The sequence below is a fragment of the Taeniopygia guttata genome, chromosome 8, assembly GCF_048771995.1.
Source record: "Taeniopygia guttata chromosome 8, bTaeGut7.mat, whole genome shotgun sequence".
Lineage (NCBI taxonomy): Eukaryota > Metazoa > Chordata > Aves > Passeriformes > Estrildidae > Taeniopygia > Taeniopygia guttata.
This window is the reverse complement of record NC_133033.1, coordinates 6,086,762-6,110,865: the sequence shown is the minus strand read 5'-3', so window position 1 is coordinate 6,110,865 and position 24,104 is coordinate 6,086,762. Positions and strand designations below refer to the sequence as shown.

Sequence of the window (24,104 nt, the reverse complement as noted above, 5' to 3'; positions counted from 1 at the left end):
AAATTCTTTCTTCACAAGTTCCTTTGTTGCCTACTCTAAAATACAAGGCATGTGCTGCTGGCCAAACAATGCAACTCTTTGTTCTTTATTTGTAGTTCCACTGTCTGGCAATTACCAGAAAAATATAGCTTAGTAAGAAATTGAATCTGGTCCACTCAATCAAAATATTGAGTCTATATTAATTATCTGTAACATCCACTTAGTTTACATTCAGAAATTAGAAAAATTTTCCTCCCTCTCAAAGTGTAACTGACAGCTTTGAATACAAATATTTTCAGCATTTAAAAAAAATTATTTTAATAAGGCATACTCATTTCAAGAAAGTAAGGCAAGAGGAGGAAAAAAAGAGAAAAAAGAGAGAGAGAGAAGGAAAGCTGTCCTGACCCAGAGGAGGGAAACAACCCATCTCCATCCTATGGTTGCCAACAATGTGATTTCTGTGTGTAGGAAATGAAGGCAGAAAAGCTGCTGCTCCAGAGTGTGGAAAGAGAAGGTGAGCACACACCAGATTCCATATCAGCTTTTGAGGAGCAATTCACCATCCTAGGAAAGGACTGGCAGGATTTCCATCACACACATCTAGTACCTAGCTCCACACTGTCATCTGCCTATAGTTTCCAGTAGTTCTTTCATGCTCTAAAGAGTTACTGGAAGATTCAAAGAACCTGCATTTTCATGGAAAAGCTTATATTAAAAAAAAAGAAAATTTGCCCCAGGACCACATAGAAATTGCAGATCCTACTTAGTAGGAATTAACATGTCAGCTCCTACAGGATGGATACAGAATCCAGATACAAAACAGGATTACACCATGCTAATTTTCTCATAGAAGTTATTTGTCATCTTTACAGAAACATAACATTAAGGATTAAACTCTGTGTATCTTAACAGCATTTAAGTTCTAAATTCATAATTCAAACTAAGCATAGCAGCGTGGTATCTGTCTGTGGCAGTGCCAGTCTCTTGGTGAAAACAAGGAATTCCATGCCCATCCTACACCAGCTTATAATTTTATGTATGCAACACCCCAGAGGCTGACTGAGCAAATGAGGTGGCCAGGTTCTGCTGTGTGCTGATCTGAAATCCCTTGGAGTTTTTCCTTTAAATGAAATGGATTTTGTCATGCCGAGCCTGTATTTCTCATGAGTACACTGATATTCTTGTTTGTAGTTTACAATCATACAAAGAGAAATATTTCAGTGCATGACCAAGCCAAAACTGTTTATCATCTCGTCCCACTCCTTCTCGCAGGGCTGAGGATCCAAGCCAGCAGCAGGACGTGGATTTAGGTCAGGCAAATCAAATGTCACGCACCAGCCAAGCACTCGCCTGTGCGCCTGCCAATTGCAAACTGAATTCTGCAGCCCCACCAAGGCTCTGCCCTCCCTCTCACGGCTGCTGAGACATTCAGAGTTGGTAGCTGAAAGCTCATAAACCCAGAGTATTTTAATGCCACAGGTGGAAATGTAAGAGCTGCACCTTTATTTATGACTGACTGAAACAATGGGGTTTAGAATGAGGGTGGGGTTGGTGTTTTTTGGGTTTTTTTTTTTTTGGTTGGTTGCTTGGTTCGGGTTTTTTTTTTTCAGTCATTACAGTTTACAAGAGTTCTTTGAGCACAGTGAGTCTGAGTAGCAGCTTTCATACACTGGGCACAGCACATTTCTCAGAGCTGCTGTCTGTTAAACCAAACATCTTCTCCTGAGGGGACCCAAGACACTCAAAACTGCCAGGCCAAGCAGCAATGACAGAAGTTCCAGCTGGAATCAGCAGCTCCAAATCATTCATTTCTAGATCTCTTGTTAAGAGAGATTTGAATAAAAGAAATGAGGACAGGAGAGGTGTGTTTTGAGGAACATGAAGCCAATTGAAACACTTTCCACCACACTTTGCTAATGCAATTTTTGTTGCTCTTAGTATCTTCCATGAGTCTGCAGAGAATGAGGCTCAGAAGCACAGGAGATTAAAGATTGCAATATTTTAATTTTTGTGCTGACAGGCTTTTGGCATAACCTTTGCTAGGCTTGATTTGCTACTCTGCCTTGCAGAGTTGCCTGACTTGGACAAAAAGCAACATAAAAACTCTATCTGACCCTCTGACCCAGGGGCAGGATCAGTTTTGTCACTGCTCACACCTGTGGCAGTGACTCTGCACATCTGGAGTCATTCAGGACCCAGGCAGAGGGGAACTACCCTGCTGCTGCTGGATCCTTGAGGAGGAGGGAGAGTTGTTTGGGTTGGATTTCCTTCCTCCCCACCACCAGAATTTTGGCTCAGCAGAGAAATAGAAGTTCAAACAGAGACAAAACCTGTATTTTGTTAATTTTATAATAAAGAACACATATTATCAAGTCCAACTTCCCATAAACCTACTTTGCTAGAAAAATCAATCACACAAAACAGTAAAAGCAGGTGTTTTGGTTGCCTTGATGCAGGTGAAACAATACAAAGACACCAAGTGTAATGTGAAGTGTTATCTTAAATGTATTTCATCGAGAAAAGAAACAGGCAGTGCTGGCCATCAATTTAAATAATGCTATTTTAGCCATAACACAAAGCTTTGATTAAATTTAATACATCCTTTATATGAATAAGCAAATAGACTACAAGGATTATTACATTTTGTTACACATGGATTATTTCTTACGGAAGCCTTTGACAGTCCTATTAAGATACTTTTTTTTTTGGCTCTTTTTTCAAGTCCAAGACTGGACAAATGCAACACCTACCACTGGAAAGGTCCAAACCAAAACTAAGGCATGCATGGTCCCATTGGAAAAAAAAAAAGAGTTTCCATTATATTAATGAAATTATTCTGCATCCTGGTAACCAGTAAAACACCAAACTGATCCATCAGACACCAACACAGCCTTTTCACTTACTTTGCTTTTTCCAGAAGTTTTATTGCTTCTTCTCTTCTATCCTGGTCCAGATACAGTATTGCCAGCTCCAGCAAGGCATTTGGAATTAGATAATGGTCATATTTTATCTTCTTCTCACTGCATTGGAAAAGAAATAGCCTAGAGACCTTGAAATGATATATTGTTTCCCCCATTTAACAGCTCCAAACACAAATAAATAGGAGATTAGCTAAGATCAGAAGGAGCAATCAATCTCTATTACAACACTTGTCATGTTCTCTATCCAAAGATTCCTTCTGGGTTATTAAATGTGTATTTTGCATAAGCATCCTACACAGTATGTATAATCTCAGGATTAGAAAATAATGCCTTTATTATCAGGGAGATGTCAGAAAAGATGACAATATCATGAGCTCTATCCATGTGAGCTGACAAAAAGAGGTGTCATTCACCACATCATGCGCAGAAGGTCCCAGTGTAATCATGCTCCCACCTGTCTCTGCAGAGTGCATTTGTATTTTTGGGTACAGCTTCTTCTTAACTGGGAAGAGGAAGGGGGCAATAAAAGCTAAGTGGTATCTGAAAAATTGTGTGCACCTACAGTCCTCCAAAAAGGAGAAAATACTTCAAAAATTATTTAAAAATAAAATAAAACCAGAAGATTTTATATTCTTCAACACATGGCTAATAACAGTGGAAATTAAAATTTAAATACCTTGAAGCAAACACTAAAGATACTGCAATCCTCTCCCTTCTATTCATATCATGGTTGCATCTCCTCTTACTTGAAACTCAAGATCTCTCCTACATGCCAGATATGAAAACTTACTTTAAATAGATGTAATTAAAGTGGTCTTCTGCTTCTGAGATCTTGCCCAAATGCTTGAAGCATAATCCCTTTAACAGCTTGATCACACACCGGTCATCTGCCAGTAGTTCTGTAGCTGAAGCAGGAAGTAAACAGCACATTTTAGAAAACTCTACAACAGACTTTCCTGCTGTTTCCTCCAAAAAGTAGGGAAACTTTTTGAAGGTAAGTGTGAGTACAGTTTATCTACTGAAACATAGGAAAAAAAAAAAAAGATGGTGAATTTAAGTTAATGCAGAGACAAACACATATCAACCTTTTCATAAATTGATTGAACTTTGTCCAAAAGTTGTTGGGCTGTTCTTTCCCTCCCTACTCCCACTGAACAGCTATTCCACAATCTTACTGCTCTGACACCTAAGAAATAATTTAAGGTGTCCATTTTGTAAATACTGAAGTCCAATTTACAATCTCTCAGCCCTTTGCCTTTATTTCCCTGTACAGCTCTTTTGCTTCCTGACTTGACAGGACCTATTCATGGGCAAGAATTTTGTCAATTCTCCACCTTCATTTGCCTAAATAAAAATAGGTGAAACTTTGCTACCTGTACATCACATCTTACCATACCTTCTTTGGAGTCTATACTTCTGAGAGCCTAGAGTCTTACCAGCTTCACCTAGTTCAAAATCCTTACTATCAACACTCTTTCTCCATCAGAAAATTTATGCATAATATGCATCAAAAAAACTGCTGGATTTTTCATAGCCAATCCATACAGGCAGCTTACACTTAAATGTTCACAGGCAAAATATTCAGCTTGGTTGCTCATTTCCAATTCATTAAATATGCCTGAAAAGAGCAAGTCAATATTTTGAACAGGCAACACTTTAAATTGTTGGCATGTTTAAAATATACCCCACTTTTCAATTATATGTCCTCATAGTCTTCTACAAACATGAATCTGCTACAAATCCCTGCAAAATGCAGCCTTAGCCACAATTTGCCTACTAAGAAAAAAAAGGGAACAGGGAAATAGTTCACTTATTTTAAATGATGAAACAAAATGTGTGACAAAGAAGGTGAATAGGTCAAAGGACTTTTTCTAAGATGTCACCTTCACTGAAAATATTTTCCCATTCTCTTTTTCAATTAATTAAATATAGATAACTTTAGCCAGTCTATCAGGCAACCCTTTCAAATCTTGTGTAACTCACTGCACAGAAATCCAAGGCCCTAGAAAAGACTGCAATGCAGTGTTTTAGCCTATATTCCTTTGTCAACAGGGGCTTGATCCTTTTGCAGGAAGGTTGTATGTAATAGTAGTAGGATCAAATATTGGTCAAGGAAAAACTGACAAGTGCAGTGCAGACTGCTTGCACTCCCGCAAGAACTGGGAAAGACTGACAAGAAATAAACACCAATTCAATTTTCTCATGGATAGCTAATTAAGAGACTGACAGAAAATGTGGTAGCAGAGGCAGTTTCAGTTCAATCCCATATTGTGCTCATTGACAGAAAGGCCATCCCTGGTGTCCTGCATTTCTGCAGCACATTGGTGACACCAGAACATTCAACCCAAAGGTCACACACAAACTGACAGCACTTCTAAAAAAAAAACTCAACTCCTCTCCTATTTATCCTTCAAAATGGAGGGTAACAAAATATGAGGGCAACAAATCTTCAGGATCCAAGTAATAAAGTCAATGAATATGCTGATGTTGTTCTAACGAAATAAACAGACCTTTATCACACGTCATAAACCATTCCTAACACACACCTGTGGATGGAAAAATCACTTACTATTACTGTAAATACTTGCTACATTAAAAATAAAAAATATTCCTATCTGCATAAACAGTTTATGGTTTCATTATCCATGTTCCTCCTGTGACCCAATTAACTTTACTAATGAGTGTGTCCCTATTCACAGATAATATCTCTAGCTATTGCAGTGTACAGTAACTGCTTAAACCCTATCACTGGTTACCTGAACTTCTTGCCAATGCTTCTTCTGCTTCATTTAAAGTCTCTAACATGCCTTCTGTTAAGTTGGGACATTTTCCAATTACAGCATAGCCATTCCAGATATACATCATTTCCTGGGGTCAGGGAGAAATGACAGCACCATTAATTACAGCACGGGATAAATGTAGTTGTCAAATACTTCAGTTTATCTCTGCATGATGGAACAGTAACAGGCTCCTCAAATAAAGTCAGTTTGTCAAAATGTATTTTCGTTGCAACTGAAAACTTGTTACACTGTTTTTCAGAACCAATTAGCCCTGGAAGATGCCTCAAGAGCCACTTACAGCTAACAATGCAAAGGAAATTGCTTGAACAGAATGCAAACACATTCTCACTTATAGAAGAAGGCAAGTACCAACAAAACAGACCCAAACCAGTCATGGCACATGGTTAATTGTCTCTTCATTAAGGTTTTCTCTTTTTTTCGGTTCTATCCTAGCAAAGGCAGTAATACCCATAAATAACTGCAATGCACTGCTTCCTCAGAAAAATTATGAAATCTCAGGAGAGTAAAACAAGCCAAAAAGAAAACCAAACCCTCTAACCTTTAAGCCAAGTTTCAAACAGACAGAATTTTAAATCTGAACTGCAAACTTCTTAAAGTTCCTCAGGTTTGTTTGATGTTCCCAAAGAAAACAACTTCCTTATTATTCAACTGTCTTTAGAGTAAGTTTTATTAAAAACTGTTGGCTGAATTCCTATTTGCTATTTGGGTTCTTAGAGTATATCACCAAATGTGCCCATTTCTACTGCCAATCACAAAGCAAAAGATGAAAATATTATATAACTTACAACTGGCCTTCACGACATTATTTAATCATAAAATCACAGAACATCCTGAGCTGGAAGGGACCCACCAGGATTGTGGTGGATAGCAATAGCAACCCAATAGCAACCCAAGAACCCCACCCTGTGCCTGAGAGTGTTGTCCAAAAGCTTGAGTTCTGTCAGGCTGGTGCTGTGATCATTACCTGGGGAGCCTGTTTAGTGCCCAACCATCCTCTGGGGTGGCTGAACCTTTACCTAATATCCAACCTAACCTTCTCTGACACAGCTTCAAGTCATTCCCTCAGGCCCTGTCACTGATCACCAGAGAGAAGAGATCAGTGTGTGACATATTTATTCTATTTATTTATATGACCTTATCTGTGGGTGATAATTTAAAGCATTTGGATAAAATTTCTATATAGAACAACTGAATTGTGGAACTGTGGCACAAAAAGCTGTCAGGCTAGAATAGCTGAAACAGCCTGTTAACCCCAGTCACTGTTGCTTTCACCATCTGGTCTCTGTTCATTGGAAAACCTGTGCTGAGCTTACTGGAGCTGGTGCAGATTCATTAACATGGTTTTCAAACAGAAGTATTCAAACCACATTTATTCAAGCTATATCTCTGAGCTAAGGCTTGCTTGAGGACTCACTCTTTCCAGTAAGTCTCCTGATAATGAAAAGAGAAATCCTGGAGATGAGATTCTGTCCCCAGTTCCACATCTATAAAGTGCTTTTATCTGTTCAGCTGCGGCATCTGCTGCCTCGGAAATGTAACTGCACAGCAGCCAAGGATGTGCCCAGCCAGAGAGCTCCTGGTACAGAAACCTGCTCTGCCAAAATCCCATCAGGATAGCCCAGCCAAACCCCAGGTGTGTACACTCCTTTCTCTCTGAAACCTGAAAGGCACATCAAAGTAACCTAATTATTTCTCTCACTTCAGTCTTACTAGGGGAACGTGGCCCCTGGTGACTACCCATGTTCTGCTGTAACAACTATTTCAGTGTCACGTACCCCTGGTAGGCTGGGGAGTTGGCTCCAAGAGGCTTTCCCTGTTCTGGCATTTTCTTAAAGGGTATTTACTAATTATCCATCTCTTTCTTAAAAACACAACAGCTGAAAGCACTGCAAGTGTTAACACCACTGGACTTGGCAAATCCCTGGACTCAAAACCCTTTTGTGCTCTTTTTTACATTTTCTTTGCAGACAGATTTTTCTAAGTGCAATGGGTGTCTCATGCAACTGGCAGCAGAGACAGGACAGAATTACAAGGAACAAAAAAATTAAACAAAAACCCCAGCAGTTGCAGCAGTTTTTTGGGGTGGCCAAAGGAGTCAGTTATTTCATCCCAGCACCCATGAGCTGTTCTAGAGAGCACCAAACTGCAAACATTCAAGGGCACATTAAGCAGCTCCTTACATGCGGGCCCCAAACCATCCATTGTTTCCTTGACACCACCCCTCCTTGTACCTTACAGTGCTCTGTTAGCAAGTGACACGACAGAAGAGACCCAGGGCACAGTTCCTCCAAAGGGAACCAAAAGAAAGCTGTTGGGAGCACGCTACTCTATAGCTGGAATAATGAGTTACACATGCAACACATTTACGTGTCACAAACAGCTGGCTGAGTTCCCTGTGGCTGGTGCATGCCCCAGTTTTACAGCATTCCTTGCATTCATCTGGCTTTGCTTTGGGAACATTCCAGTCTCCTGCAGAGGTTTTACCTCAGAAACACAGAAAGATACTATTCCAATTATCTCGGGTTTATTTCTCTAAATTACAAATATGTTGGAAAGGGGGTGTGTGTGGATATTTCTAACTTACCAAAGGCGGGACAGGCAAAGGAACAGGGTTTGAAGAGAGATACCGTCGTGCTTTCCGAATTGCAAACTTTTCTGTGGGCAGAGATTTCCCTGCAATTTTCAGTTTCAGGCTGGGAACAATCCTGAAAGTTTAAAGGAAAACATAAGGAATTTTCCCCCTGTGAACCTCTGACATGAAGACATTCAAACTTCAAGACAACAAAAAAAATCAAACCAAGGAGAACTTTAAAAAGCTGTTATAGACTGGGCTATTGCTACCTCGGGGAAGCTGAGCAATACATACTCACAAAAGCTGTCTTTATGCAGAGCACGTTTATCTCTAGGCTTCCTCTTTAATCAAGCAGGAGGAGAGGGACTCTTCCCCACTGAAAGATTAAATTAGATGATGCACCTGACTTATAAAGGGCTCATCTCTCTTCACAGACTAAGAAAGAGGCAAACTAGCTTTTGTCTCCCCATTCTCCCAAAGACTAAAACTATTCACTTCATAATTTATTCGAAATTCAGTGAAATCTGTTTATAATGATTACAAAAGACACAGAAAACTTGAAAAGAGTAATGTAATCACATTTAAAAATATTAGATTTCATATAAAAATCGTAAACCCTAAGGTAACCAAATTTTCTTTGCCCCAGCAAGCCTTTTTGACCTTAAACATTTCATTAACACAGTGAGGTTATCTCACTGTGTTTATAATGCATAGATTTACTTGCACATTTAATTATGTCTTACTCCTCTGAGACTCAGAATTCAAGAATCAAGTTGTGCTGATGCTCCCACTAAGGAAGAACACATCTTGCAGCATAATCCATTGAAGGCTTTCACATCCTACATTCCATTTTGATTAAAGGAAGTAACTGAAAAAGAATGTATTACATGGAACAGCAGCAGCCACTGTATGGCCAGGAGAAATCTGCTGTCTGAACTCAGGGTCCACTTTAGTCTAAGGGATGTTTAACTCTGCAATTTCTCAGCAATCCATTGCTATTTGCATGATAATTTTGCCTCTGTTCCCCCAACACTGTGACATGAAAAGGTAGTAAATTGTTGTAACTGTGAGTTTGCAAATTTTACCTAAATAATTCAACTTCGCTGTCTCCAAAAGGACTGCAGTCATCTGGTCCAAACATGCTGAGATAAGCAGCTTTCATGTAAATGTAAGTAGCCTGAAAATGCAACAAAGAATATCTATACAGAAAAAATGAATTTGCAGCATCACTTTTATTCATATAAAGCACAAAAGAGCAACATAAAGGGAAGCAGTTGCTACTTTTGTTCACAGTCTTACAAAAATTTAAGTAAGAGGAAAGTATTTTAGAAAGTGAGTGTAGAATATTGTTTTTAAATCATGTATGTGTTTGCTTAGTATATATCAGCCAATAGTTTGTGTCCAAATTCCAAGAACAAACCTCATTCTTGAGTAAAATAAGTTTTTAATACTCTTAGGAACATATGCCAGAAAACCTAAGATAAGGTCATGCCCAGAGAAAAAACCTAATAATATACAGTCTCTGTCCCATCACAACTTGGCAACATATCCCAAATAGTAGGTTCTAGAAAACAGTCACTGCCTGGAGTTCAGGAGAGCAGACTTTGGCCTCTTCAGGGATCTGTGTGGTAGAGTCCCATGAGATAAAGCCCTGGAGGGAAGAGGGCCCATGAAATCTGGTTAATATTCAAGCATCACCTCCTCCAAGCCCAGGAGCAATGCATCCCAAAAAAAGAGGAAGTCAGGCAAAAACTCTTGGAGGCCCATGTGAGTGAAAAAGGATCTCCTGGACAAACTCCAGACAAAAAGGAAACCTACAGAGGGTGAAGGGAAGGACAGGTAGCCTGGGAGGAACACAGAAAAATTGTTTGAACAGCCAGGGATCAGGTTAGGAAAACTTAAGCCCTGATGTCTGGCCAGGGATGGAAAGAGCAACAAGGAAAGACTCTATAGGTGTGTTGGTGATACAAGGAAGACTAGAGAAAATGTGGGGCCTCTCTGGAAGAAAGCAGGAGACAAACTCACCTAGGATCTGGAGAATGCTGAGGAACTCTGACTTTTTTCCCTCAGTCCCCACCCTCCCTGCCCAAGGCACAGAAAGCAAAGGCAGAGAACGTGAGATGAACTGCCCAGGGCAGGAGAAGTTTGAGTTCAAGACCATCTAATGAACCTGAAGCGGCACAAGCTCATGGGTCCCAAAGGAAATGGTGAATGATGTTGCTAAGTCTCTGCCCAGAATATTTCTGAAGTCAAGCCAGCTCAGGAAAATTCCCAGTAACTGGAATAGGGGAAACATAACCCCCATTTTTAAAAAGGCAAAAAGAAAACAGAAAGGGAGGAAAGCTACCAGGGCTCTGGATTGAAGAGCTCCTCCCTTCCAGATGCACAGGGATAGGCACCACCTCTAATTGTATTTATTACCCTGGAGGCGCCACCATGGCTAACCTCACTCACCAGCAGAAGAGCTTTTATCCAGAGCATAATGAAAGAAATGGCAACTTGCACCATTAATTGCAACATCTGATGACACAACCAGTCACTACACAGCATCTTTAACAAGTTGCTATTCATCTACCAGTTGGGCCCAAAAGATTTCTGCTTGCCCACCATCTGTTCAGATTTGGATGTTTGCAATTCACATCATTCTGTAGCAGTCACAGCAGGCCAGGTTTACCTTACAGTCTGCACCTTCAAAGCTACAAAAAATCAACTCAATTTGCTTGAAAGTCAATAGATACTACAAAGCCACCTGCCCTCCTGTTCTGCTGAACTTACCTTGGACCAAGTGTTCTCCTTGCTCAGCAGGTCTGCATAGAAAAAAGCCATCTTCCACTGGCGCTTGTAGGTGAAGCACCACATCAGCTCCCAGTAGCACATGTGATGGAACTGCTTCCAGTACTGCTGAGCTTCACAGCATTCCTCGTACCTATTGACTGCCTGCACACAGAGATTTGCAAACACTGACTTAGTCAGGTGTAAATGCACAGACAGAGGAGCTGTAACACACACTGGGGCTCCAGGATCTGCCTGCACGGCTCCTGCAGCTCCCAAATTATTGCCAGCCCAGTGTTTCCCAAAATCACATTGTTTGCTTTACCTAAGAGATTCTTGGCTACACAGTCATGCTGATTTTAGCAAGTGTACCCTGCCACAGAGCTCCCCACTCTTAAAGTTATTTTTCTAAGCATACTCAAAATGAATGTTTGTGTCTTGGGAAATTAGGAAACTGAAGGCAGGCGACAGATGCTCAGCAGACATTTATTGTTACACTTTCATGCATTTCAAGGGAGCTACTGCCCTGCACACCAGCTGATACTCTGTCTCAGAGTATTTTGGACATGCATTCTTCATCCTAATAATTGTTTCAATTATTTTATGACTCTGTTCACACCGAAGGCAAAAGATTACCACTGGGTCTCATTAAAGATACAATATGCTGCAGGATGGGAATGACAATGACAAAACTGTGTCATTAATCCTGGTGGACTACATTATCACCTGAAATTGAGAGGGGTAGCAAAATGAGGTGGAGAAACAAGTCAAAATAGTGTTCAAAATTCCTGTTTGTAATTTAATAAACTACAAATTACATATAGGCCAAAGCCAGAGGAAGCATTAGCCAAAGAGGAAATAACATTCCTGGAGGAATTTTTCCAAAGGTTTTGAAATTTACTTTCTTAAGAGCAAAATGATTACTTACCGCATCAATATTACCCTTTAGTGTTTCTATCCTGCCTGCAAAAAACAGGAATATGGCTCCCTGTAATAAATAATAATAAAAACACAAGTATTCTATAACAGCTTTCAATCCGGCCATTCAGTCTAGATCTTTCAATTTTGGCACAAAAACATTAAATGATCACATCAAATAAATTATGGTTCATTTTACCTTTGGATAGCGTGCCAAGTAAGGCTTAAGTAGTTTTTCTGCCTCCTCAACATTTCCTTTTCCTGTCCCTAGAATGTGTAAAAATGCAAGTGATAAAAATAGTTAGAAAACAAAGCAAAGAAAAAAGAGAACAGGAATGCAAGAACTGATTTTCTATGCTCAGTTGGCCAACATATTGGTTCCTCTCTCCACTAAGGCATAAATACAGGCTGGTGCTGCACTAAGGCAGCAGCAGGAAGCCCTGAAAACATTGTGCTTCCTGACTTGAAAACTCAGGCACAAACACATTTTGTAGAACAATTTAGCAGGAGATAATACAGAAATACACATTAGCAGGAAGCTGTCACCTCCCAAAGAAAATCCAATGTCAACAAAGCAATTATTACTTACAGTCATTATTTTAACCTCCCCAACAATGCACCTGGCTAAAACAGATTTTAGTTCTCACAACTCTCTTGGCCATCCCCAGTATCTCCCTTCTCACCTGTTAAAAAAACCTCCATTTTGAAAGTGAAAACATGCTCTTCAGTTCTGATCATTACTGTAAAATGGCCAATAAATGACCTACACCTAATCTAGTTACAAACAATTCACCAACAAATAGGTGTCATCTTTTCCCCCTTTGTGTCCCACAAGAACTAATCAAATCCAAGAGTTATTATAAACAATCTTACCTAACACAAAGGTCATGAAAGTATGATAGCAAAGCAACAGCATGGTACACAGCACCGACCTAAAGCTGTATGATGATGCTCCCTCTTGAAGCTGCAGCAGACCATGTTCCTGTGCAAACACAGGGAGGGGGACAAGGTGTTGGGAAAGAACCAGGGCTGTGCTTTGCTGGCTTAAATTCTGCAGGGTCAGCTACAGATTGCTCACTCACCAAATTCCCTAAAAAGCACTGAAAATTTCCTCAAAAGGCACTAATTGCTTACACAGCAATTAAAGATAAAAATACACCTATTCATTTATCTAATAGTTTTTCATGGAGTTACTGCTTAGCCTGGAAAACACCTGGTGACAGAGCAGCAACATGGGATGTAGTACATGATTAACATAAGAAAACAACTTATCGCTGTGCTCCAAGTGCTGCTAAACAGCATTCCAGAAACAAAACACAGGGTTTTGAAAACAAAACAAAACAAAACCCACACATCACCATTGTACAATGTATTCTTGTTTGCTGTGGTTCACTGCACAGAAGAGATAAAGGTATCAAGAAAATAAAATCTGCAACAAGCAGAGCAAAAGATGTCAGGGCAAAAAGACATTTTAAAGTATGCCAAGAACAAAAGGAGCTTTGCAATGATGTTGGCCCACTATTACCAGTGGAAAAATATGATGAAAAGAAGAGTATTTCTGTTCCCTTTGGAAAGAACTAAAGCAATCAAGTATAACAGTGTGTTCATAGTCAATGACAGCATGATGGATAACCAACTTCAGGAATTCAAGTTCCTGAGGCAAGAGCATTTATCAGCCCATTCTAGGACTAGTTCCAGGATATCAACAGCAAGAATATAAATATGCAAATGTATCAAACAAGAGATCTTCCTACTTTTAAATATGCACAGTAAGACATCCACTGTGTTCTGGGACAAAATCTGTTTAAAAGTTACTCCATCACTGCACTGGAAGGTCAATGGAACTCGATGTGTGTGACTACAAGGACACCTTTTCAAACCAGTTACACTATAAACAGGAACCCTGAGGGATCTATCAGAGGCACCAGGAAGGGCATCAGGGAGAGCCCTCAGAGCAGGATCCCAGCACAGATTTACATCTTTTGTGTGCCCTTGTTGACTGAGGGGTGTTACAGCACCACGCCTCTATTGCTTACTGTGTAAACACTGAAGCCTGTAATCATATTCTCATTTTTCTCAGACATCTATTTTTGCAATTAACTAGTGCAGTTAATTGTTTTCACATAAATATAGGGGAGGTTGTGATTTTGCTTCTCTGTTTTTATTTTGAAAATTCAATGTATTACATTAATTACTGCTACAAGGAAAAATATTACTCATATTTGCAGATCAATTATTATAATATCTAGTAGTTCTAAATAATGAAAATACTGACTTGCATGCCACTACAAAAGAAATTCAAAGATAGTAAAATCATTACAGAAAATCAGTGACTTAATGGAAATCAAGTACTTAGCAAAATCAAACCAGCTTCATTTTTTGCTGAGAGGAAAAGTTTGATGGATACAAATAAGTAACAAAATATTATATATTCAGCTTCTTCAAACTGTCCAGATGAAACCCACAAATATTTGTATTTTTACAAAGTAGCGCTTCAAGATAGAAGTAAAACAAAACGTTCTGTGGAATGAATTTTGGCAAAAAAATTTTCCAAAGTACATTTCCAACGTACATTTTTTTGCAATGAAAAATCTTCAGGTTTGACATATCAGTGAGCCTTTACTGACACTAGGCCTTACAGTATCTTCCATATTAAATATACATAATGAATGTGAATAGCACTAAGAATGATTCAAATAGACTTTGTTTGTCATATAAAATAATGTAACATTTGTCAAGTTGATCTCAATTATGTTTTAGTCTCAAAAGCATATTTGAGTGCAGCCAAACACTAAAGTAATAATCTGTATGGACAAGGAATGAATCCACACACGTTACACAGGACTACATCCTGGATAGCAGTAACTGGATTAAGAATATTGCCCATTCATCAGAAAAGGGCTGCAAATCTGACACCCTTAATTCTAAATGCTTGAACTGAGTAGTTATACAGGCATGAGGAGCTCACTGAGCAAGTTAGTTCACTGTGTGGAATGTCCATAAACCCATTTAGTCCAGCAGAGGTATAAAAGTATGTTTACTTTTCACTCTGCCACCTGAATATCCAAAACTTTCTGTATTAAAGTAATAACAATCAGTAGAAGACACAGCCTAAATAAATCTAGAAGTAGCTGTTAGTATTTTAATACTTGCTTGTAGAATACACTGCAGCAAAGCTGCTTCTTCTCAAAAAAACCTCTTGCAAACGGCTTCTTACAATGGGGTACCCAGAAAATAGGAATATGAAGGGTGTGACTGGGAGCCATGTTTTACATCCCACACTCCCTAGCTGGCCTCCCGAGGCTCCCTCTGTGTCTGGCTGAGGCAGAGGTGCTCCTCCAAGGAAGAGTTTGGCACAGCACCCTGGATCAGGCACATGAATCACCTTTCAAGCACCACCCTTTCTCCACAGGGAGCCTACAGGGATTAGCCAACAATCCCCATCAGCCAAGGGAGTGCCAGGAGCTGGACAGTGTAAGGCTCTCTGGGATCAGACTGAGGATCTGGGAACCAAATCACAAGCAGCTACTTGAGCCTGAGGAGTAACTCTGCACACACACTGCACTCCCTTAGGGACTGGCGCGGTGAGTACATTACACTTAATTGTCAGGACACACCTTCTAACCATAAATGACCCATAACTATCTCCCACACCTACGTCACAAGTGACAGAAGCAATCCCAGAACACCAGGAACGAGCCTCCAGACAAAGTCCATTACAGGGCATTTGGTGAATATAAAACAGGTGTCAAGGCAGCAAGTGTTCACAATTTTTCCAGAGAAATATTTTTGTAATTTCCCTAATTGACACTAACACAAAACATGAAGGATATAAGGTAGAACACAGAGCAGACATGATCCAGTGTGGTGACTCTCAGCATTCTGTGCAAGTCCCTCATGACATCCCACAATCTAAATCCCAAGACTGTCACTACATTATAGTATATCAGTATTTTATTGATTCATTTCTTGTCCCAAGACATCCAATTCAGGATCAATTTAATTCTTGTCTCAATCCAATCTAGTTCATTCAGGACTCCCCACGTGAGCACTGGGGATTCCCACAGCAACTGCAGGATGAATAAGGACAATGCTCAAAATCATTATCAGACAACACTGAGACTGGTTCATATTTATTTCAGCTGTTACTGACTAAAACCCATCGACTTTCCTGAAGCAAAAGTTCTTGGATGTTATTTTTAAAACATTCTTTTAACTTGGGATCTTGGCAATGAAGGCAAAAGCAGGGTCATTTTTCATATCCCATGGCTTGACCACATTGCTGCAGGTTTAGCAAGGAGGATGGGTACTACTAACAGCTTTACAAACAACTGACTAATTAAGCTGATAAACAGGGCACTTGAATGTATATCATTAAATAATATTAGATTTAAGCTTCATGTAAAACTTGAAGAGACCAAAATGCAATTCAAAAGAGATGCTTAGAGAGAAACTGGAATTCAATTTATTAGAAACTGACACATCAAGAGTATTCTTAAGCTTTGGGAAAAATGTCCTCCCACATTAAAAAAAAAAAAAAAGTATAATTTGAAAGAAATTGGTTCTATCTGACAGTTTTCCTGCCTTCTCATGAAATCATGCTGTCATCTGACCCCCTGACAAATTGCACTTAACATATGGTAGGCTCACATCAAACTGTTCTAGAGTTTAGCAGCACAGCATTTGTAATCACCTATAAAATAAGCAGAAGAGTAAATATTAGCCTGAGAGCTGGCAGAGGAGGCAGTGGGGAGGGCTCAGGCTTGCAGGGAGACAGTGCAAGGAGTCTCCTGCTCTGGCGTCACAGGTTAGTCACGGTTCAACACCCAAGTGCAGATGGGACACACACTCCACCTACTGCCCAGTGAGGCTGCTGTGCTCCCCAGCACAGGGTGCCTGACACATCTCTGCCCACGAGGCTCTTCCCTCAAAACTGGGCAAAACTGCACTCACCTTCACTGCCCAAATGTGGGGCCTGTGCTACTAAACACAGATAAGCCCATGATCTGAGTAATGATGCAAGGGAAAGGAGCTTAAACAGTGCGAAGGGCACAGCTGGCACATCTTGGACTGGAAGGGAACAAACACGGCTTCAGGTTATTTTTTATATTTTCTTGATCTTATCTCACCTACTATTTTGAGACTCCAGACTGCTGTTAAGTTGATCATAATGTCCACAGAGCTTGCAAATGGCTTAGGAAGTGCTGGAGCCTTGGGCATGTCCTCATTTGCTGTTTGCCATGACATGACTCAGAGATAAAGGAGAGTCCCCAGGGGCAAATGTGCTGGCTTTGAGGCAGGTTGGTATTGTGGAGGATCACACAATGCAAATTTATATCCAGTTTTAATAAACATGTGACCCACACCAAAATCAAGCTGTCCTGCAGTGCACTACAGCTCTCCCAGGTAATCTGTAAACAGCTCAAGGCACTAACCATGACTCTGCTGCACAATCTGATACTCAGAGTAAGCATTTAAAGGAAAAGGCTGCAGCATCAAACACAGGTGTATGAAAAACTCCTGGACAAGTGAAGCACAGATGAACAGACTTTCTACTCCTCCTCTGTCACTGCTTCTTTCACCCTCTAGATTCCTGTACATTGTCTTGTTGGAAACTTTGGAAAACCACCACTAGAAAGGACTGCACACGCAATTGCAATTTTGCTTTTGGCTTTAGGCACCTGATTTACAAATGTTAAATGCAGAAAGTCTTTTTTAGGGTGTTAAAATAAATTTTTCAACAAATAAATTCATTGTGATCAATGAACTTTGATCAACATGTTTAAAATGCTCCTTTGTACGGTGTGCAGACAACAGGGTTTTGCTCAAATTTATGGTAATCTAGGTCATGCTTCAGTGAGTTATTAAGAAACTGTATTAGGAGCTGACTCATCAACACAAATATCAGCCCACTCACAGCTATACAAGAAATCCCAGGGCCAAATAAAAACTTAATTGGAGGGACAATTTCCATCTGCAGGAGTAAGATGAGCATTTACCAAAGTATTCTCAGAACTCTGCTGGTACGTGAATTGCCTTTACATTTCTAAGAGATTATTTTGCTTTAAATGCTCTGTTGTTGAAACTGACAGGTAGAACTATTTGATTTTTGCCTTTACTACTGTGAAATAGCTTCTGATCTGCTCCTGGAAATTTCTAAATTGTAATCTACACTCTGCTCCTTGCTTTTAAATAAGACATTTTAATTTCAGATATAAGATCCTTCCTCTAAACCAATAAAATGGTGATGACAGTCATTCACCTGCCATGTAAGGCTTCAGCTCTGATAAAAAAGACACTTTTCTCCTTAAAACATGTTTTGTAAATATAAAGTATTATAAAAGAGTGAGTTTTCTGGTGCTCATTACTGAACTTCCTTCCTTAAACATCTTGCTCAAACTGGTTGGTCAGACTGTTTACAGGCAAAAAAAGCACTTACTCCAGTTGCTATTAAACCAGAAATAAAATAGATTTTTGTTTTCCCCTGTCATGCAAGAACCTGTCAGGGACATTCAGACCCCATAATGACAGTTGCTACCAAGGAAGCTATGCAGATATACTGAAGGCTAGGAATACACTTTTGGCTACAGATTTCAGAGCACAAGCCTACATCAAAAGACCAGTAACTAAAAACCTAAATATGTTAACACCCTTGTATTAGCCATTGCCTTTAGCATGTTTCACAACTGTTTCAACACTGAACAATGGTATGACAACCTTTCAAGTGCAATAGTTCAGCAAAAACATATAAAGAAAACCGAGTTGCATGAAAGCATCAGTGCCACAGTGCACATGTGTGATACCAGAGGGTTACAGCTAATGCAAGGGAGAAGAGAGAAACTCCTGCCTCTGTTTTTTAATTTAAGAGCGAGGGGAACGTACCAATAATATTTAGTTCACATTTACCTTATTCCCAGAAAATCCAACAAACTCCAGTAATCTCAGAATCCGTGCAGGAAACATGGACAATGTCTACAGGGAAAAATGTAAGATTTATGCAGTAACAGACTCTGCCTTTCAGCTACCAATGGCCTCCTACAATTTTTCCAAACACAAGAAATAATTAATAAAATTACTAAAATCATCTCTATATGACATTTTTTCAGGGTAAATGTATACACCTGCTGTATTTTATGAACAATTTAGACAGAAAAATATTTAATATAGGCACCTTGTGTCTCCAGGATACCCTACACAGAAATATGTTTACACAGCACATGCTTAGTAACTCCAGCACTCCTTGGATGTTTCAGAAATGCTGGGTTCATATCACAGTCCATATTTGTTCTTTGTGCAGTAAGTACAATATTTGGCATGTGCCAGACTCATGCAAAGCAATGTAAGTAAAAGAAAGCTCCAGGCACTTTCTGCAGCCCATCCCCTGGACAACCACATCCACTCTCATGATCTCTGGGTCAGTCCTTCCCCAGGAACCATCTTGCACCATTTGCTCACCTGCTTTTTGGCCAGAACACAAGCAACAACAGCCAACTGTGGCTGGAGCAGCACCTCAAACTTCATTCATGTACCCCACCCCTTCCAGCTGCCCTGCTAACAGCCTAGATCCTGGTAGTTTTCCAAGTGTCAGGTAAAGAGTAAGTGGAATTCGACAGGCAGAGGCAACTGGTGCTCCTGGGCAAGGCTTCTCTGTGCCTTCATGCCATGCTGTGGGCAACAATCTCTTTATTTCTGAAGTGTAATGATCTGATGTTCTCAGCCCACACACTGGGATCCTGCACTGTCAGAGCACACACTAATTTTAGCCAAGTGATCCACATGATGCCAGGAGAACTTCTTAGGAATTCAAGTTATGGTCATTTTCAGGAGGTAGCAGGACACCAGCTCAGGATTAGAGTGTTGGTACATACCAGGTTAAATGCTCCAACTCCAAGTTTTACACCTCCCTCAAAATGAAGATGGTTCTCTCCTTTGACATAATGTGGGGACTGTATGAGACTGTCCAACTCCCTGGAAATGCACAAGACTCTGTTACAGTGTCAGTAAATAACACGTTTAATTATACTTCAGTAAGAAAGTAACCCATTACCTTGAACTACAGAGCAGTTTATAAAAGGCCAATTTGTCATCTCACTCAAGTGAACAAAATTTACATTTTGCTGGATTTATCAACAAATATTTTCTGTCACATTACTATCAATTGAAAACCATGGAATTCTGGAGAGGAATTCCTGTCAAACAGGCACAGTCAATATTCAACTACATTTCAGACTGAAAATGTTTCAAGGATGGCTGTTGGGAGCATCACCAAACTTTGCCACTGCAAATCAAGATGATGGAGCAGTGCACAAGCCTTAAATTTAAATTAGCAAATTGAACTTGAGTGTCACTAATCCCTGGACTGCCTGCATGTTCAAAAGAATATTTTGTTTTACATAGGAAAAGACAATGGTAATAAATATTCCAAAGTGGGCAGATGCATCAGAAATTACTTTCACTCATTTTTCTAACTTTTATACGTCTCAGCTTTGTAGTGTCCCTTTATTTCCCACATAATCCAGCTCAGTTTGAAATCAATTTGCCTCCAAGCTTTCTATAGCTATGTGGTTTTTACACTACTGTTTTAGTTTATTTTGTTAATTATTAGGAGAGGAAAAACACTGGAAAAAATAGAAGCATGCATTTGTGTTCAGGCTGTCCCATTTTTTTGATTGTGTGTTGCCAACAGACCCAGCATTATTTCCTGTAAGTGTAGTCTTCTGGACCTGCATGTAGAGACACCTTCAACCCATACAAATATGGACACTGTCATCTCTCTCCCTTCCAGGACTTCTGGAGAACCTGGACTTGATGCTGTTTTATGTCTGCTGGACACAAGACATTTTGTGCCCACTCTGAATCAAAATTTATAATTCTAAAATAAATAAATACATATTTAGCCTTCACTTTTTACTGTACTTCAGTTACTGGTATTAAATGCTCCAAAAAGCTGCAGCTGGTACTATAAATAAATGCCATTTCATTATGCCTAAAGCCTACAAGACTTGCAAATTCTGCTATGCTGACACAATGAACAGTACATAATTTAGAACAGTTACTTTTTGGACATAATTTCAAGGATATAGTACTTGAAGTAGAATCCAAATCAAACATAATGTTAATGTCCTTCGTTATGCAAAGGAAGAATCTGTTCAGGCTGAAGAAATCTGTAGACATGAGGTCCATAATAAAGACTCAATAAATAGAACAGTAATGAATTTGTGAATTGGATCGTTTAACCAGCAGCACTTTTTACTGATAGAGTGCACTTAATGACATCATCCCTCTGACTCACCTGTAGGTTTGGTAACTGTTGCGGACTTTGATGCCTCCTTTTATGAAGCTGACCATATTCTCATCCTGTTGGAATGGAAACACATGAGTAATATGAATTTGTAAGCACTATAAAGGGCTCTTGTCTTCTGAAGATGAATACACACCTGAAACATAACCAGCATGACACAGACAATATAAGCCTCTAAGACATAATACATGGATTTAGATTTCCCTTCTATATTAAAATATTTTTTACTCTGTTTAGACACAGGCATTTTATTTTAATGCTTTCTGTGAACAGTTTAGCTCGCCACCTTTGAATTTGTATTAATGAACACAGGGACTCAGCTAATAGATTCACCTAAATTACATGCATTTGTGGCTCTTTCAAAAAATAGCTTTCTCTCATTTGTAATTGAGTGTAGTTAGGATGTATCTGGTGCTGAGCCAGGAAATGTTCACATGTAAATTGCCTGTCCTCAAGAGTCTGCAGAATACAGCTTCATATCCTAAGAGTGAAGCAGGGTCAGTAAAATTATGCAGGATATGTTCTTTATTGTTTGAATATTCATATCTATAAATAAGATCCATACTAGGAAGATAACATGTTACATGATAAACTATAATAAACTGATAAATTACAGCAAAGTATCTGGGAGACCATTATTTAGAGGGTCTTTTGTTTCATAACTTTTTGGAGGCACTTTCTGGCCTCACTTATATAATATGTCATTCTGGTTTGTTTTGATGTCTGCTGTTACTTTAAGACAGAGAGCCTACATGTGTTTTAACAGAGGATACTATCACAGAAAAATCGTAAGAGGACATTGTGGAGAAATGGTTTAGATGAATTAATTAGATGTACTAACTAAGTACAGCATATTGGGGGGTGCAGCACACCCAGCCATGTGTAAAGGTTCAGTTATATTTTCCTTTGACTGGCAAGTGGAACAAGGAAGGAAGATGGGTTTTAAAATGTTTACACTCAGAATTATACCAACAACAGGGATACCAATGTGAGAATTTTTCAGCCCTTGAAAAATGCTGAGACTATATGTTATGTGTTTTCAACTGGATTTGATCATTTTTACTAAGCATCAAAACTAACCCACTTCAGTAGCTGTTGGAACCAAGTGCCTCTATTTAATTTTTCAACTAGTTTATGTGTTCATGAAAAATTAAATGCAGAAGAGAATAGGAAGCAAAGAGGCCTTTGCAAAAGAGGACAAGAAATTGGTTTTGTACTCTTAAATCTCATGTTTCTATAAACATTTTCATAAACAAATACAGTGCTTAAAACCCAGAGACACTGCTTTAAAATGCTCCTTCTTATAGACATAACAGAGAAGCTGTCAAAAGTCTTCCTTCCATAGTTTCAGAGCTCACTCAAACTGCCCCAGTGCCAGAGGCTACTCATCCCAAAGGAAAATGGAAACAGGTAGCTACACCTTGGTCATTTCAAAGTTCGTCATCAGTACTCTAGAAACTACCAGAAGCTGACCTGATTATGGGTGTTGCTATGAAGCAATAGTTTCTAGCAGAGGGACTTAGCAGATGGCTGAAAAAGGTTACATGGTTCATAAACTGTAAGCAACATAAATCAGAGCCCACCTGGCAACTCCCAAACACTATAAAACCACCACCTGCATTCCATTTCCTATCAGCACCCTTGAGCCAAGAAGCAGCAGCCTTTTTCTGACTGTGGCTTTTATTATCCCCTTGGTAGATGAAGAGGCCCACTTTCATACAGCAACTACAGCCAAATCAAGAAGAAAAATCACTTATTTCAACTGTGACTAACAATTAAAATTGCATGCTGGAGCCCCAGCAAGTACTGCTAATGTTGCTCCATCAAAGAAATCAAGCTTCATTAGGACAGACAGATAAAATCCAAAAAAGAGGGAGAGCTCCCCTTTGTTAAAGACAGACAGCACTGTTAAGGAGAAAGCATGTGTGGAGCCTAATAGCTATGCAGACCATAATTGCTGTTCAAGAACAAACCAGTGAGAAAGCAGTCTTGGGGAAGCAAACACTAGCCAGACTCAAACAAAAGTCTTGCTTGTATTCCAGCACAGCTTCAGTGACCGTCTCATATTTTTTTTAAAATCTGATATCCCAACACATAATTTGAAACTTGGTGCTTGCTGCAGTTACATTTCACACATCCAAAAGGGAGTGGGGAAAGGTGTCAGAGGGCACTCAGCACTATGTGTCTTGACATAGGTATTTTTTAATAATCATGAGGGAAAACTAAACATTCTAATATCTCATCAGATAGTCCAGATAAAATCCAGACTTGATCCAGCTGAAAGATCCATTAGGTCGAACTATAGTCTTCTGTTTAGGAAAATAAACCTGTATGGTATTTTTTCCCCCAAGAGCCATGCAGTAATCCATACCTGGAGGAATGTGAGTGCTGCTCTCTGTAGTAAACATTCAGCATAACAAATTTCTGCATGGATTTCCTCTAACATCACACAGAGAGAAGAAAACAAATCAATCAGTCAAAAAGTAATTAAAAAACACTTAGCCCATTAATGTAGGAATAAGATCACAGAACTCAAACTTAGAAAAATATTTTCCAAATTTGCTGTAGTGTTTCAGTTCTAGACTACTGATGTAACTCCAAACAGAAATGACATTCAGTTACAGAAACTTTGCAAATTTTTCTGGTGCTTTCCATAAATTCCTGGGTCTAGAACCTTTACGGACATTTCAATACATCTTTCTAGATATTCCTTTACCCAGCAATTTTTGGGAGTGCTGTGTCAGAAAGCAACAAGACCAGTGATTTTGGATTGGTTACAAAGCAATGGCCAAACCACTGACATTTGGTCCAGCAAATCCAGATCAGTGATTTTCTCAGTG

At 39.4% G+C, this 24,104-nt stretch overlaps 1 protein-coding gene across 5 annotated transcripts in view; it reads right to left on the bottom strand.

Moving 5' to 3' along the window:
• TTC39A (tetratricopeptide repeat domain 39A) overlaps nucleotides 1–24,104 on the bottom strand; it is a 50,853-nt gene that overhangs the window by 8,663 nt on the left and 18,086 nt on the right. For 4 of the 5 annotated variants that reach the window (XM_030279294.4, XM_072932930.1, XM_030279292.4 and 1 more), the window contains exons 5-17: nucleotides 23,636–23,703; nucleotides 21,256–21,320; nucleotides 19,832–19,931; nucleotides 18,870–18,935; nucleotides 12,837–12,945; nucleotides 12,163–12,230; nucleotides 11,974–12,033; nucleotides 11,049–11,210; nucleotides 9,359–9,450; nucleotides 8,286–8,406; nucleotides 5,657–5,768; nucleotides 3,691–3,805; nucleotides 2,883–2,999 (exon numbers count right to left, since the gene is read on the bottom strand). In XM_030279294.4, the coding sequence (XP_030135154.2) occupies nucleotides 2,883–2,999; nucleotides 3,691–3,805; nucleotides 5,657–5,768; nucleotides 8,286–8,406; nucleotides 9,359–9,450; nucleotides 11,049–11,210; nucleotides 11,974–12,033; nucleotides 12,163–12,230; nucleotides 12,837–12,945; nucleotides 18,870–18,935; nucleotides 19,832–19,931; nucleotides 21,256–21,320; nucleotides 23,636–23,703 (1,255 nt within the window). Of the gene's footprint in view, nucleotides 1–2,882; nucleotides 3,000–3,690; nucleotides 3,806–5,656; nucleotides 5,769–8,281; nucleotides 8,407–8,571; nucleotides 8,650–9,358; nucleotides 9,451–11,048; nucleotides 11,211–11,973; nucleotides 12,034–12,162; nucleotides 12,231–12,836; nucleotides 12,946–18,869; nucleotides 18,936–19,831; nucleotides 19,932–21,255; nucleotides 21,321–23,635; nucleotides 23,704–24,104 lie in introns of those variants that run through there. The other variant, XM_072932931.1, reaches the window with a different exon arrangement.